The 15,501-nt window shown below is 34.2% G+C and overlaps 2 protein-coding genes across 2 annotated transcripts; one reads left to right on the top strand and one right to left on the bottom strand.

The window, feature by feature from the left end:
* Positions 1–11,361: 11,361 nt before the first annotated feature.
* LOC134281411 (zinc finger protein 510-like) lies at positions 11,362–13,209 on the top strand. The gene is made up of 2 exons (XM_062763879.1): positions 11,362–11,460; positions 12,462–13,209. Exons 1-2 carry the CDS (start codon positions 11,398–11,400, stop codon positions 13,101–13,103), a joined length of 705 nt encoding a protein of 234 aa, XP_062619863.1. The 5' UTR covers positions 11,362–11,397; the 3' UTR covers positions 13,104–13,209.
* A 331-nt stretch (positions 13,210–13,540) lies between these two features.
* On the bottom strand, positions 13,541–15,490 carry LOC134281410 (uncharacterized). Its single transcript, XM_062763877.1, has 3 exons — positions 14,583–15,490; positions 14,328–14,462; positions 13,541–14,069 (listed from the first exon to the last, which is right to left on the bottom strand). Exons 1-3 carry the CDS (start codon positions 14,876–14,878, stop codon positions 13,895–13,897), a joined length of 606 nt encoding a protein of 201 aa, XP_062619861.1. The 5' UTR covers positions 14,879–15,490; the 3' UTR covers positions 13,541–13,894.
* Between the last annotated feature and the right edge of the window lie 11 nt (positions 15,491–15,501).

The raw sequence follows: 15,501 nt of genomic DNA, 5'->3' as shown, positions 1-15,501 counted from the left end.
TTTCAGAAAAAAAAACTCTTAATTAAAATAAAATTGAATGAATATATCTGATTTATACAAGATTGGTTATCCAGGTTAACACAGGTAAGTCTACCTGTACCCCTTAGAGGGCCCCTTAATTGAGTGTGATAATTACTTGTTGTTTTTTCCGAGTAGCCATTCGGGGAACACACCAACGAAAGAAAGAGGGCGTATAAGGCGTGGACAATTCCCCGCTCTGAGACAATATGTTTCTCAATTTTCAAAATTCACGGAAGAGTACCCAGTCAATTAAATGTTTTGTAATATACTTTTGTTAGACTTATGTGTAAAAATAACTTTAAGAATTGAGAAATGTCTTTTCTCAGAGCGGGGGATTGTCCTCGCCTTGTACGCCTCCATTCTTTACACCATATTTACGATTTTTACACATAAGTCTAAAAAAAAGTATATTACAAAACATTTAATTGACTGGGTTCTCGGGTAAAATGTGTTTGTCGACCCCTCGAATCAAACCGTTTGTAGTTTGTTTCTTGGGTCAAACAAAACCATGTTGCGAACATGCAAAAGAAAAGTGTTTATATGGAGGGGTTTTAAGCTTACTTTTGTGTAAATTACACTGACGCGTCACGAAGGACTTTTTTATTTATACAAAATTTTACTTTCAAAAAATACAAGAGGCCCATGGGCCACATCGCTCACCTGAGCACTGTGGCTAGGAAAAAGTAGCACTTGGTTTATTATTGAAAAGTTTAAATCCAAAAATAGTCCCATGACCAATCATGGCTTTGCTATTCTTGAGAAGATGATTTTTAAAGAATTTTCCTATATATTTCTATGTAAAACTTTGATTGGCCATAGTGGCTCCGCCCTACCCCCAGGGGTCATGATTTGAACAAACTTGAATCTACACTAGCTGAGGATACTTCCATATAAATATGATCAATTATGGCTTTGCTATTATTGAGAAGAAGATTTTTAAAAGAATCATCCTACTATATATTTCTATGTAAAATTGTGGTCTGCCATTGTGGCCCCGCCCTACCCCCGGGGGTCATGATTTGAACAAACTTGAGTCTACACTACCTGAAGATGCTTCCATATAAATATGATCAATTATGGCTTTGCTATTCTTGAGAAGAAGATTTTCTTAAGAATTTTCCTATAATTTTCTATGTAAAACTTTGGTCGGCCATTTTGGCCCCGCCCTACCCCCGGGGGTCATGATTTGAACAAACTTGAATCTACACTACCTGAGGATGCTTCCATATAAATATGATCAATCATGGCTTTGCTATTCTTGAGAAGAAGATTTTTAAAGATTTATCCTATATATTTCTGTCTAAAACTTTGGTCGGCCATTTTGGCCTCGCCCTACCCCCGGGAGTCATGATTTGAACAAACTTGAATCTACACTACCTGAGGATGCTTTCATATAAATATGACCATTAATGCCTTTGCTATTCTTGAGAAGAAGATTTTTAAAGAATTTTCCTATATATTTCTATGTAGAACTGTGGTCGGCCATTTTGGCCCCGCCCTACCCCCGGGGGTCATGATTTGAACAAACTTGAATCTACACTACCTGAGGATGCTTCCATATAAATATGATCAATTATGGCTTTGCTATTCTTGAGAAGAATATTTTTTAAAGAATTTTCCTATAATTTTCTATGTAAAACTTTGGTCGGCCATTTTGGCCCCGCCCTATCCCCGGGGGTCATGATTTGTACAAACTTGAATCTACACTACCTGAGGATGCATCCACATAAGTTTCATCTTTCCTGGCACAGTGGTTCTTGAGAAGAAGATTTTTAAAACATACCACCAATTTTTCATTAATTCCCAATTATCTCCCCTTGAATGAGGGCGTGGCCCTTCATTTGAACAAATTTGAATCCCTTTTACCCAAGGATGCTTTGTGGCAAGTTTGGTTGAAATTGGCCCAGCGGTTGTTGAGAAGAAGTCGAAAATGTGAAAAGTTTACAGACGGACAGACAGACAGACAGACAGACAGACAGACAGACGGACGGACGAAGGACACAATGTGATCAGAAAAGCTCACTTGAGCTTTCAGCTCAGGTGAGCTAAAAAGTGAATGGAGTTGAGCAGCAGGCAAGGCCCGTTTTAGCCCTCTCCCTACAACAAAGTCAAGTAAAACACACACACTAAACACACACCCTCCCTCACACAAACTGTACAGGATATATGGTTTTTAGCCGGGTTTTGCTGAAAGCAAAGTCCTGCACAGGGTAGAAAAGTAAACAAATCAAAGTACAGAAAGTACTGAAAGCCGGGCTTTAATTGCTAGAGTATATTGTCTGATCCGAAATTAGTGCATCTTTAAATTTTTTCCTTTTGACCATTGATGTTTAACAGGTAGACTTTGTAGGATTATGATTAAGTAAAAAAGATCCCATGTGACAATAATTAAATTTAACATTCCAGAAAATTATACCTAGCCCTAATTTTTAATGAAAATACCGGGGTACAATGTATAGCTTTCTAAAAATTGAGCTCGCAATGGGTATGCATGGTGACAATGCACTTGGAGTGGTGATTCAGCAAAGCCCGGCTAAAAATGGATGCTGCGTGCAACATTAAGTATATTAACAGATTTTCACTGAAAGATATGACCATGTCACTAAACATTTCAACACCACAACATTGTTAGTATTTAACAGAGGCAATGAATATAATGATATTTCTATCAGATAGTTGCTTAATATGCACCCAAGTGAAGGACCATCAATGGTACCTATAATGTTCAAATTGCATAAACGAAAGTTAAGCAGATTTCCTGCAAAGGAAGTCCAAATACCGGTCACAAGGGTAATTTGTACCTGCCAATACTGTGGCAAATAATGATGTTTTGAAGAAAAGAAATAGTACAGAGCTTTGTCATCTCATATTCGCTAGAACTCAGCGATTGGTGATCTTTTTATTAGAAAACAAGAGGCCCAGGGGCCATATCACTCAGCTGAGCACTGGCCAAGAAAAAAAAAATCAGTATAGTTTTAAATAGTGGTCCCGATCTAACCATAAAAGGGAGAGGGGGTAGCATAAAAGGGAGAGGGGGTAGTATTTGAACTAAATTGAATCTACACTAAAATAAGAATGCAAACATATTTATATTGACTAACTAACTTGATTCCTACGAGTTTGAATTTCATTGTGGCCCTACTCTACCTCCTGGGGGTCATGAGAACAAACTTGATGATGCTTCCATATAAAAAAAAAGACCATTCATAGCTTTGCTGTTCTTGAGAAGAAATTTTTTTCTACATATTCCTATGTAAAACTTTGACCAATCATTGTGGTTCAATCCTATCCCCGGGGGGTCATGATTTGAACAAACCTGAATGTACACTACCTGCAGATGCTTTCATATAAATATTACTAATCATGTTTTTGCTGTTCTTGAGGAGAAGATTTTAAAAACAGAATTTCATAAGGATTGACCACCCTATCCCCAGGGGTCATGATTTGAACAAACTTGAATCTACACTACCTTAGGATGCTTTCAAATAAATATGACTAATCATGGTTTTGCTGTTCTTGAGAAGAAGATTTTTCCTACATCAATTTTGACTGTCCATCGTGGCCCCATCCTACCCCCAGGAGTCATGATTTGAAAAAAATTGAATTTACAAGACCTGCAGATGCTTTCATGTAAATATGAATAACCATGGCTTTTCTGTTCTTGAGGAAAAGATTTTGTCCTATATATTCCTATGTAAAACTTTGATTGACCATTGTGGCCCCACCCTATTGCCGGGGATCATGATTTGAAGAAATTAGAATTTACACCACACAAGGATGCTTTCACATAAATTTAACCAATCATGGCTTTACTGTGCTTGAGAAGAAGATTTGAAGATTTTCCTTATACATTCTTATGTAAAACTTTGATCGTCCGCTGTGGCCCCATCCTATTCCCAGGGGTCATGATTTGAACAAACTTGAATCTACACAACCTGAGGATGCTTTCACATATATATGACTAATCATGGCTTTGCTGTTCCTGAGAAGAAGATTTTTAAAGATTTTCGAATATATTCTTATGTAAAACTTTGACCGTTCATTGTGGCCCCATCCTACTGGCCCATTGGTTCTTGAGAAGATTTTTTGAAAAATGACATTAATTTTTCAATAATTCATAATTATATCCCCTTGGAAGAAGGCATGGCCCTTCATTTGAACAAACTTGAATCACCTTCACCGAAGGATACTTTGTAGCAAGTTTGGTTAAAATTGGCCCGGTGGTTCTTGAGAAGAAGATGAAAATGTAAACAGTTTACGACGACAACGACAACAACGACGACGACAGGCAACGGACAAATTTTGATCAGAAAAGCTCACTTGAGCCTTCAACTCACATGACTCAGGTGAACTAAAACGCATGGAAACAATCAAAGGAAGATTGTACAATATCAAATATGCCATGGGAGGTAATATTCATCAGTGTCTTTAGGGCATCCCTAGGTGCTAAGGTTTTCTGGTCAAGGGTACAAAAACCTGAGACACGTGTAAAGGAAAACAAGGAATGCTTTGAGGAATTCAAAAAAAAAAAAAAAAAAAAAAACCAATAACATTACGTAATTACAATACGTATTTTTCTTTTCTTTTAGGAGACATTTTACTTATTGAACTACCCTCGTAGGGCATCAGAATAATCGTTTCCATACGTTTCTAGACGAAACTCTTATAACTCTACAATATTTGTAGACATTAAACCTTTTGTTATGAAAGTTCAGAGACTATCTAAGGAGTAAGAACGTATTTTTGGTGTCCGATCATTCAATAAGCAGTACATAATCTATGAGGAATTTGGTTCAGGACTATCCAGTTTTTACGGAATATCCTCCATTTCATCGCAGGTAATTCTCTTAGCTGTATGATAATAAACAACTGAAAAAGAAAAAAAATATATTACGTATTTTTAATTGCATGCATTTTACACACACCCCCATTCTATTTAAGCCCTTGTAATCATTGGGCAAATTCCAAAATGAGCGATTTTAAAAGGCAGTTACTAGTATCTTTGTTTAATTAAACACAAAAGTTTCCTCGTTTGCAAGTATGAAATGGTAAAAATGATAAATAAATAAACTTGCCAACCAAAATTGTCCTAGTTTTATTTTCAAATACCATTTTTACATTTCATAATTCTATATACGTTATTTTCATATCAATGAAAACGTCTCACCTGATCCATACGTTGGTTCTAAACAATTTCAATTGAAAAGAAAATGTCCACCCAGGGAAAAAAGAAAATTACCGATTTTGAGATAGCTACCCCCGTTCCTTGTAGATCTATCTGAAACCTTGCAAAAAGCTGGCATGTTTGATTGTTTTCATAATACCAGGTCTTGCTAGCGGTGCAATCATGAGTCGTCCCAAACGGTACATTCTCTACCGCACTGACACCAGTAGTATTCGCAAATGTGAAGTCGTCCTGCTTTATGCTCAGTGACTGCATGGAAAATTTTAAAATTGGATTATATTCATTTGAACTTTAATTTCAGATCATTATGGACCCATGCCAAATATCACAAATTCTGTTTCATTATATCATTTGTTTCATGTGTTTGGTTTTAGGAAGAAGTACTCTAAACTACTTTAGGGAGAAATTAGTCACACTTTGAACTATTACAGAAAAAAAAACTAAATTTGTGATAATATAATTTGGAAACTTCGTCAAAGAGTGACACTTTTCATGCTGTCACTGTGTATTTTTTTATTCTTATTTTATTCATGATATACTTTCAACCTTAAAAATTAGCTATAAAAGATATCGATTTCGTCTCATCTGATCCATACGTTTTTACATCCATACATGCGTCATTTTTAAACATTACGACATAAAATCAACTCGATAGATTCGTAAAGTGATTGTTTCATAGCTCTTTATAATCTTAAAATTTACAAGGAATTATCTAAAGACTTGTGAGACCCCCCCCCCCCAATATATATATATATATATATTGGCTGTATTTGTATATTGGATATATCTCTGTTTGTAGATAACACGTTTACTGAGCAATTTAATAAAAAATACATAATATATATAATAAACTTCTCCAACAGAAGAACGACTTCTGTCAAATCAAAATTACTCTTTAAAACTGAATTTATTTAATTCTAACATTTTTTTTTTTCGTTTTATTTTCTTTTTATAAAATTATTTATTATTCTTGATACAAGAAGTTTCAATCTACCAGCATTTGTCTTTTTTTATGGGAACACATATATATTAATCATCATCAAAAATCCGAATGTGCATAATTTAAACAATATTTTAATGAAAAAGATCAAAATATAACCATCAATAAGACATTCGTTTTTACCCAATGTAAGTGTTACCCCTTACCGTAATATTTATTTTTATCTTAGAAAAGACCGTCCTCATCAAAGGATTGGAATTCCTGCTACACATTACACGGTCCTCTTTCCAGTCAGTTTTATCATGCCTTATAAAGTAGTTCTCTTTGGGCAGTGAGAGATACTCAGTCGCAGTTTCCGGTGACGTCATATTATGACAGTAAATCTTTAAGGGTGTTTGCCTGTCAAACATTTCTGGGAATAACCAGTACTCGCCGTCGTTAGAGGAAGGGGAGCATTTCTTTATCTCAAAACAGCTGGCAGGATCTGTGTACGACAAATATATATTATGTACCTTCAATTAAATTCCATTCTTTATTGTCTTGAAACACGGTATAAAACTATTATATGTTGTGGGACGTGGAGACCGGTCCATCGAATGAAACGTATAAACTGATCGAGGTCCCGTGTCGCTGTAGGTGCTGGCACGAAAAAGATCTTCTCCCTGCTCAATGACCCGCAGTGCCGAGTATAGGACAAAGTTTACAGCTCTTCACCGGCAAGTGGTGGGTGAGAGTGCATTTCAATATAATAACCATAGGTTGCAACCACTATTGAAATACGAGCATTATAAATAATTATTTAATGGTGGAAAGAGTACATTTCAATATGATAACCATAGGTTTTAACCATAGGTTTCAACCACTATTGAAATACGACCAGTATTGAAAGAAAAGTTTCACGGCGTAATTTTTGATTTTTTATCCAAAATTTCACAAAAAATTGGATTTGGAGTGAAAAATATACAGAGTAATAATTAAAGTGTATGAATAAGGATGATTTTAGTGAGGCAGAATTTTGAACATCAAAGAAGATTTACAATTTCTTTATATTCTAGAAATTTATTATTTGCATAATTTTCAATGAAATCAGACCAAAAAAAAAAAAAAATATACCAATCCAGGCATCCTTATTTTGTTTGTAACATCTGTCCTTAAATGAAGATTCCGATATTTATTGAAATAATAATTTCAAAAGTGATTAAAATAATTATTTTGATACTGTTGCTGATAAAACTTCAAAACTAAAACCATAATTTAATCAATATTGAAATCTTTATTTCAAATGTGAACATTATTTCAATAGTGGTTGAAACCTGTGTTAGGTATTGAAATGAATCTCACTCACTATTGAAATAATTATTTCAATAGTGGTCGTATTTCAATAGTGGTTATTACCTATGTTTGTTATTGAAATACACTCTTAACCACTATTGATATAATCATTTCAATAGTGGTTGTATTTCAATAGTGGTTACTAACTATGTTTGCTATAGAAATGCACTTTCAACCACTATTGATATAATTATTTCAATAGTGGTCTTTATTTCAGTAGTGTTTGCAACAAGTATATTCTCTCGACCCAGGATAATAAAAAGAAATGAAGTGCAATCATGTGAGTAGGTAGGACAATATATTTTTCATTCAAAAAAATTAATTGGCAGAAAAGTTTCGAGACGGATCGAACAACTTTTCAAAAATGGCTCCCTGAAAATAATTTGAATTTATCTTCCATTATCCGTACATGTTGAACACTTTTTAATTTTTATCATAAAAATGTTTTATGTATATACTGTAAACCAACTTTTATTTGCGACGACTTTATTTCGCGATTTACTGGTGTAAAACTAGTTCGCTACGATTAATTTTCACGATCAAACCTTTTTTAAATCTGTTTTTAATAGACACAGAGACATTAAGAACTGGTTCGCGGCAAGAAATATTCGCGATGATGAGGCTCTCGCGAACTTCGCGAAAATTTCTAGCACGCTAATAAAAGTTGGTTTACAGTATTCATTTATGAGTTGCAGTTTACCTGTGAGGATGTTATTAACAGTAAAATCCAAAATGATTACTGATATAATCCACAATGGTATAGAGCTCCTCATGATTTATCTCAGAACAACTAAAACAACTGCATCGAACATGTATAGAGTCATGTTGTTATATAGAAAGTTTAGCAATGATCAATCATTAAAATAAACTCCGATGAAAATCGATTTACTGTCAGTTCTGTGTCTCATAGATTCATTTGGATTTACATTGACGGCACTGCAAAGCGAAGCATCCCACTCTTAGAGTATATCTATTGTATATGATTTTGACCCTCTGACCTTGACCATGAAGTTTTACCTACTTTTCAAGAATTTTAACATTACTTTAAATTAGTCAAAACCTTTGAAAGAGAAAAGATAGGGCTTTCTATGGAACGTCATCACTGCCTTATAGCATACAACTATGCATTTATTATGTCAATTTATCATTACGTGATGTGAACATATCTTTACGTTATGTCCATTTTTTATGAGATGATGTAAATATATCTTAACATCATGTCAATGCTGCATTACATGAAGTAAATACATCCTTTCATTATGTCAGCACTTCATAACTTGAAGTAAAAAAATCATTATGTGAAGTGATAATGTGTTTACATTGTGTTAAAACTTTATTGCATGAAATGAATTTTTCTTTACATCATTTCATTTCTTTAATATGTGAGGTCAAAATTGCATTACGTCAAGTAAATTGTGTTTTATAATTAAACTTATCATTACATGAAGTCAAAAGCCCATTCCTTTTTGAAAGTGTATATTTCTATTTTATCAAAGCATTATTACGTGATATGGATTTATCTTTATTTTACGGCAAGGGCATCATGATGTGAGGTGAACACATCGTACCTTTATGTCAGTGCTTTATTACGTGGTGTAAAAAGGGTATAACATAATGTGAACATATCTTTATATTACATCAATACTTTATTACATTATGTCAAAACTCCATTCCGTGATGTGGATATATAATTACGTTATGTCAACTCTTTCCTATGTGATTGAAAAATATCTTTATATTGTGTTAACTCTTTATCATGTTGATTCCAAAAGTTCATTAGCTGATGTTAAAAAACATTTACATTATCTCAAAGCTGTATATCTAGTATATAATGAATGTTGACGACCGTTTTTAATGACTGGTAAGAAGGGGGGGGGGGGGGGTCCTGATTGATTAGGACAAATTACAGGCACATAATATCAACCCCCCTCTTTTTCCAGACATAACTTGACTATAGAAAATGTAATGTTCATTGAAACTGTACAGCCCCCACCCCCACTTTTTGTTGAAGTATAATCCACTAAGGGTAATGAAATATATCTGGAAAAATATAGGACTGATCGAAGTTGGACCCTTCTCCCCGAAGTAGGATTTTCGGGCTTGCACTTTTTTTTCTTGGCTTGTCAATTTTTTTTCGGGTAAATGATTTTTTTTTCTGGCTGACCTCCTCTTTCAAAAAAAGATGCTACGTCACTGGAGTTAGTAATTTTTTTTTAATCATTCCAGGGCCAGAATTCTATTACAAAAATCTACCAGTCGCTCATCTAAATCAATTGAATATGCCTTAGTAAGCATGCATGGGCACATATCAGTGGCAGATATGGGAATCTTGAACAAGGAAGGGGGACGGTATATGTTGGAGACCAAGGGCGGAAAGCGGAGAAGCTCTCAGGCTTTATAGTTTTATAGAAAAAAGTTTTCAACTTAATTCAGCTAAGCTTACTGTGAAACTAATGCAATGTCCTTCAAAGTTTAAGACTTTTATTAAAAAAAAATTCAAAATAAACAGGAAAAAAAATGATTGCTGCACGACTCATAATATTTGATTCAAGATTTGTCAATCATTTGTCGCTTAAAGTTTTCATTTAAAGAGATGTCATTCCCAAATCGCTGAGAATCTCTTCTACGACAGTTTTCTCTCCCGCCATTTTTAGTGCTTGCGGAACGCGGAAAATACGTTATGCTCATATAAAGGCCGAGGATACCCGTGTTCGCATAACGTAATAGTGAATCGACATAATGTAGAAGAGTGCGCACAGTATGGCATGAGCTTTTCACATCAGTTAATAAAAACTAAGATCTCATGAAAAGTAAACATAACGAAATGCAAGTTGACGAAATATAATTGTAGGATGTGTTAATGTCATAAAGAGTTGACATAATGTAGAGGAAAGTTAACACGATGCAATAGTAGTGTGGGTTAATGTCATAAAGAGTTGACATAATGTAATGGAAGGTTGACACAATGGAATAGTAGTGTGGGTTAATGTCATAAAGAGTTGACATAATGTAATGGAAGGTTGACACATTGCAATAGTAGTGTGGGTTAATGTCATAAAGAGTTGACATAATGTAATGGAAGGTTGACACAATGCAGTAGTAGTGTTCTGCTATAAGGCAGTGACGGCGTTCCATAGCTTTCATTTAACACATGCATACTACCTGTGGTAAAGCTTTTCTAAGTAAAATATGAACTTTTATCTTGTGACTCTAACCTTGAAGTAAGACCTACTTTTCAAAAATGTTATTGCATCAGGCTGTATAAGGATTGATATTTTCAAGATCCGAAACTGTGCGATCATATCTAGAGAGCCAGATTTTGACATTTACATTTGAATTCTTTTCCTGCATTTTATCTGAAACAGTTTTCATTTTTTGTCACTACCCCCCCCCCCCCCCCTTTTAAGAAAAAAAAAATAATGAACACACATTACTACTGTTTACTTCAGAGGAGAAAAACATACTCCAACAAAATGTGTATTTAATTATTCCCATCTTTTAAAATGTTTACAAAGCATGATTTGATAACAGATTTTATAATAGGTGTTACAATGTAGCTTGAAATCAATTTAGATCCAAGGGCGGATCACTCCACTTGCAGACCCCAGTAACAACTCTTTAGTATGCAATGTAATGATGTTTCTTCTACAAGTTAAATAAAATCTAGATTTCCATTACACAAGGTTCTCAAAATATAAGGTTAGGATATGTTTTAAACCCACAAAGTATTGCTCAAAAGGTTTATCACTTTTCATGCAGATAAATTGATTGATTTAGTCAGGCAAGCTTTTTTAAAAAGCTATTACTTGTCTTTCCTTATAAATTTTGATTTAGAAGATATAGAGCTTTCATTATCGGCCGCACCGGCCGATCTATTTCACCGTATAAAACGGGTAACGCGGGGGAGTCGCTCAAAAGTATGGGGGAGTCGTTTTCAACGTATGGGGGAGTACATTTCTACCGCTTCGAAGACGGGAGAAAGGTAGGTCACGCTTTTTTTCCTCATTTGTAGCATTTATTTACAAAAATTATATATTGCACGGAAGGCAGCGATAGATAAGCTTTCAATAGGTCAAAAGTCCGGCACTCAAATACGTCTAGTATTCTCAAACACTTCGAAACTATTTCACAGATTTCATTTTCACGATGACTGAGTGGTCAAAACATCAATACTTTGCTAAACCTACGACTTGAAAGTTGGTTTATGCAGTCGAAACAGCAAAATTAAACATCTATCTCTCACCTGCAACTATCAAAACTTTCCAAACCCCAAGAAAAATAAGTAAACGGGACATTTTTTTCTTCACATAGTTAATTTTACGTAAGGGGGAATCGTTTCTGAAAAAAACACAACGTATTGGGGAGTCGCAAAAAACTTTATTTAATGTTAAAGTTTTGCATTTTGTTTAAGTAGCGCGGTTAAAATCGCAAATACAAGAAAAAAACCAAACCGCGCACCATAGTTTATTAACCTGATAGTCTATATATAGTGATTCCGTCCTTGTGCTTAGAGATTATATCTTTATATATATACTTATAAAATTAATTTTTGAAAATCTATTTAACTGTTTATTTAGTTCTTTTCTATTTTTAATTTGTTCATAGTGCAGTGACCTGAATTTATAAAATAATTTTTATTGAGTAAATCTCTGAGATTTAAACTGGTTTGACAAGTTATTCGAATAACATTCACGATTCACTGTGAGAGAACGTGTTCGAGAGAGATTCGTGTAATGGTAAGAATATTTTGTAAACTGTCTATTAATTTTGAAATGTACCAACTATTATATCCTTTTTAAGTTCAGATAAAAAGTACCGGCATTTCATTTATTTAAATGTAGAGTCGATACACGTATTAACAATATTACATATATAAGTAACAGGGTGTGAGGTCGTCATAATTGTGGGTAGGGGGGATTTATTAAAGAGACATCTCATTACTTGCATACAATATTGTATATTTCTTCTTTTCTTTTTATATAGATGGATATTCAGGAAATAACAATAGAAGTAAAGACATCTTTGTTCCAATGTGGAATATGTGGAAATAAGTACAAGTCGAAAGGGACTCTAAAAAGGCATTTAGGATATCATGCAGATCAGGACAAAAAATTCATTTGTAATCAATGCGGCAAAGAGTTTAAGCATCGATATCTATTACTTCGTCATGAAAAAGTTCATGCTTCAATAAAAAAGAAACATATTTGTGAAGTATGCGGTAAATCATACTCCAGTACTGGGGCTTTAAGCGATCATAGAAAATTTAAGCACTTCAACGAAGGCTTTTTATGTAATAAATGTGATAAGAGATTCAAAAATGCATATCACCTACGAAGACATATTGCAACACACAAGGATGAGAAAGATGGTTGTAAAAAGTTTGGTGGTTTTTTTCGACAACTGAAGAAACACGAAAAAACATGCTGCAACACATCTAGAGAGGCAGTGGAAAGTTGTGAATTATGCGGAAAAAAATTTCTAGAAAAGAGATATTTGCAGGAACATATCAAAAACAAGCATAACTCCACTGGTATTCCTTGTGGAAAATGTGAAAAAACATTCCGGAATAGGAAATCCCTCCTAAAACACAGAAAAATGTGCACGTCTGGTGCTGAACTAATGTAGACATCCAAAAACATACTTGTAGTCGATATAAATGGAAAACATCTTTATTTTTTCATGCCAGGCAGCATTCACACTACATTATATTACATACAGTTATACAAGTTTGTTCACAATAATGTTGTTCTTTCTTATTTTCTTGCTGTTTTCGCAAATAAAAAAATCATATAAAAAAAAGATTTTGTGTTCTTGTAATTTTCATCACTTCGATTAACAGTTTTTAATGGAGGTTAAACAGAAAAAACACATTTGGATCTTGCTGAAGTGAGTGTTTCTGTTCACCCGATGTCCATCGTCTGTCAGTCTACCTGTATGTAAACTTTTCATATATTAAGGTTTTTATCAAGAGATACAACACAAATTTTAATCAAAGTTTTGAAAGGTCATTCTTGAGTAAAGGACTGTTTAAATTGTAAAAAAGAAGGAACAAGCCCCTTTTCCAAGGAAATATAATTGAGAAAAGGCAAAAATATGGTGTGGCTATTCAAAAAATAAAAAAAGTACCTGAAGTAGTGTAGTTTATAAATTATTCAATATATGGCCCCAAGGGTTGGTTGGGACCCTAAAAGAGAATCAAATTGTCATATCAAAACGCATTTTAAACAAATTCTTTAAAAATCAGTCTTCTTAGTAACAATCTGAAATATTTATTGTATTTTTTAGGTTGTGCAGATTCTAAATTATTCAAAATATGACCCCTTGGGGTACGGTGGAATCTAAGTATTACAAGGGGGGGGGGGGGTTCTGGCAGAGAACTCAGGCGAGCGTTGTGACCCATGGATCTATTGTTAGTTTTAGAAATCAACTGATATTCTTAATCGTTTTGTCGGCAATATTTTCGATTCGTCTTTTCTATGGTACTGCCGGACAGACAGCGCTCCCCTAGATGGTTCACTTGGATTTGATATGCTTCCAAATTTTATTTTCCGAACAACATTTTGCCTTTCAGGTTCATCAAAATGGTGGTCTCTACAAAAAATCGAATAACTTAATCTACATTTAAGTATTGTATCTAAGAAAAGAAAATGCTTACTCTAATTTAAAATTTTCATATAATGTACTGTATACCTAAAAGAGTTACATTAATATTATATTACTACTGTTGTTTATTTTGCATTTTTTTTTTATTTAGAAGAAAGGCCTTAAGTTATAGAATGAGAACGCTTAAAATATCATAACATGCATTTAGAAGCATAAGTGGAGTACAATTCATTTTTAAATAATTACCTCGGAACGATGTTTGACGAAATATAACAGACTGGTGAAGAAGAACACTGGTCGGTTGAGATATCCATTCTTGAAACCTCGCCTTCATGAACTGGGTATACACCACTAGATTTTGATGTTCGCATGTAAAAGCCCCTGTTGAAGTATATATATAAAAATTACAATATTTCTTTTGATTCTTTTTAATTGCATATTTAATAATATATTTTTTAAATGTATTTTAATATAAAAAAATCTAAGCATCATTTCATATACCTATCTGTATTTATTTTGCATGTCATAACATCCACTAATGTGTTCATAAGGGCTGGAACATCCCTGGCCTTTATGGATACCTGACTGACTGGACTAGGGGATTGCAACACTCCAACAGTGGTCTCTGCAGCCAGGGAACCGACGCATCTAACATTGTACGAACCAGTTATTCCATACATCTGTGTGTCTATGTCAATACACATTCCTTGAAATGTTACAATTGGTATGCCATTGATATAACGCCTTTTTGGAGGAAATTTTCCAAAGTCGGTATCATCTAGCAAAAATTTCCGCATATCTTTCAGGTGTTGAATTCTTTCTTTGGATGAAATGCCTGGCGAATCGCTTGCCTCATACCATTTCCTTATTATTCTCGTCAGTTTTCCTGCTTCTTCAAAGTTGTTCTCTAGTAGCCATGTTTCCACTTCGCTAGAAAAATGCGTCCTAGCATTAGGGACACTTTGTTTGTCAATAATGTCCTCAACAAGTGGTACCTTTTAAGGCGGTTGTATTAGATCTGGCGCAAGCCTTCCAGCCCTCACTTGTTACACTGCCAAATCCGTTTGTGCATGTAAGCACTCTAAGATGCGTCAAGTTATGAGAGCAATCTAGACTCTTGCACAAGATTTCCCCTGAACTTCTATTAAGCTCTGGATACGAAAACCAGAAAGGAATATTACTTTCAAAACCTTCTACCTTAACATTTATACCAATAGGGGAATCATTTTGCCACTATTTTAACATTGATGGAAACAAATATGAAGCATATGCGGCAGATAAAGCCAACTTGGGATACTTTTTAGACTGTAAAACTTGAATAGTAAGCTGATGTAGTGGTTTTACAATCTTTCGTTTGGATTTACGACGAAATTGTTCATGATTTATCTCATTTATTCCTAGCAGTGCTCCAAGAATTTCA

This window comes from Saccostrea cucullata, unplaced genomic scaffold (assembly GCF_032062105.1).
Source record: "Saccostrea cucullata isolate Sc308-1 unplaced genomic scaffold, CSIRO_AGI_Scuc_v1 ctg588, whole genome shotgun sequence".
Taxonomy (NCBI): Eukaryota; Metazoa; Mollusca; class Bivalvia; order Ostreida; family Ostreidae; genus Saccostrea; species Saccostrea cuccullata.
The sequence above is the reverse complement of the archived record's forward strand: the minus strand, read 5'-3'. Positions and strand labels throughout refer to the sequence as shown.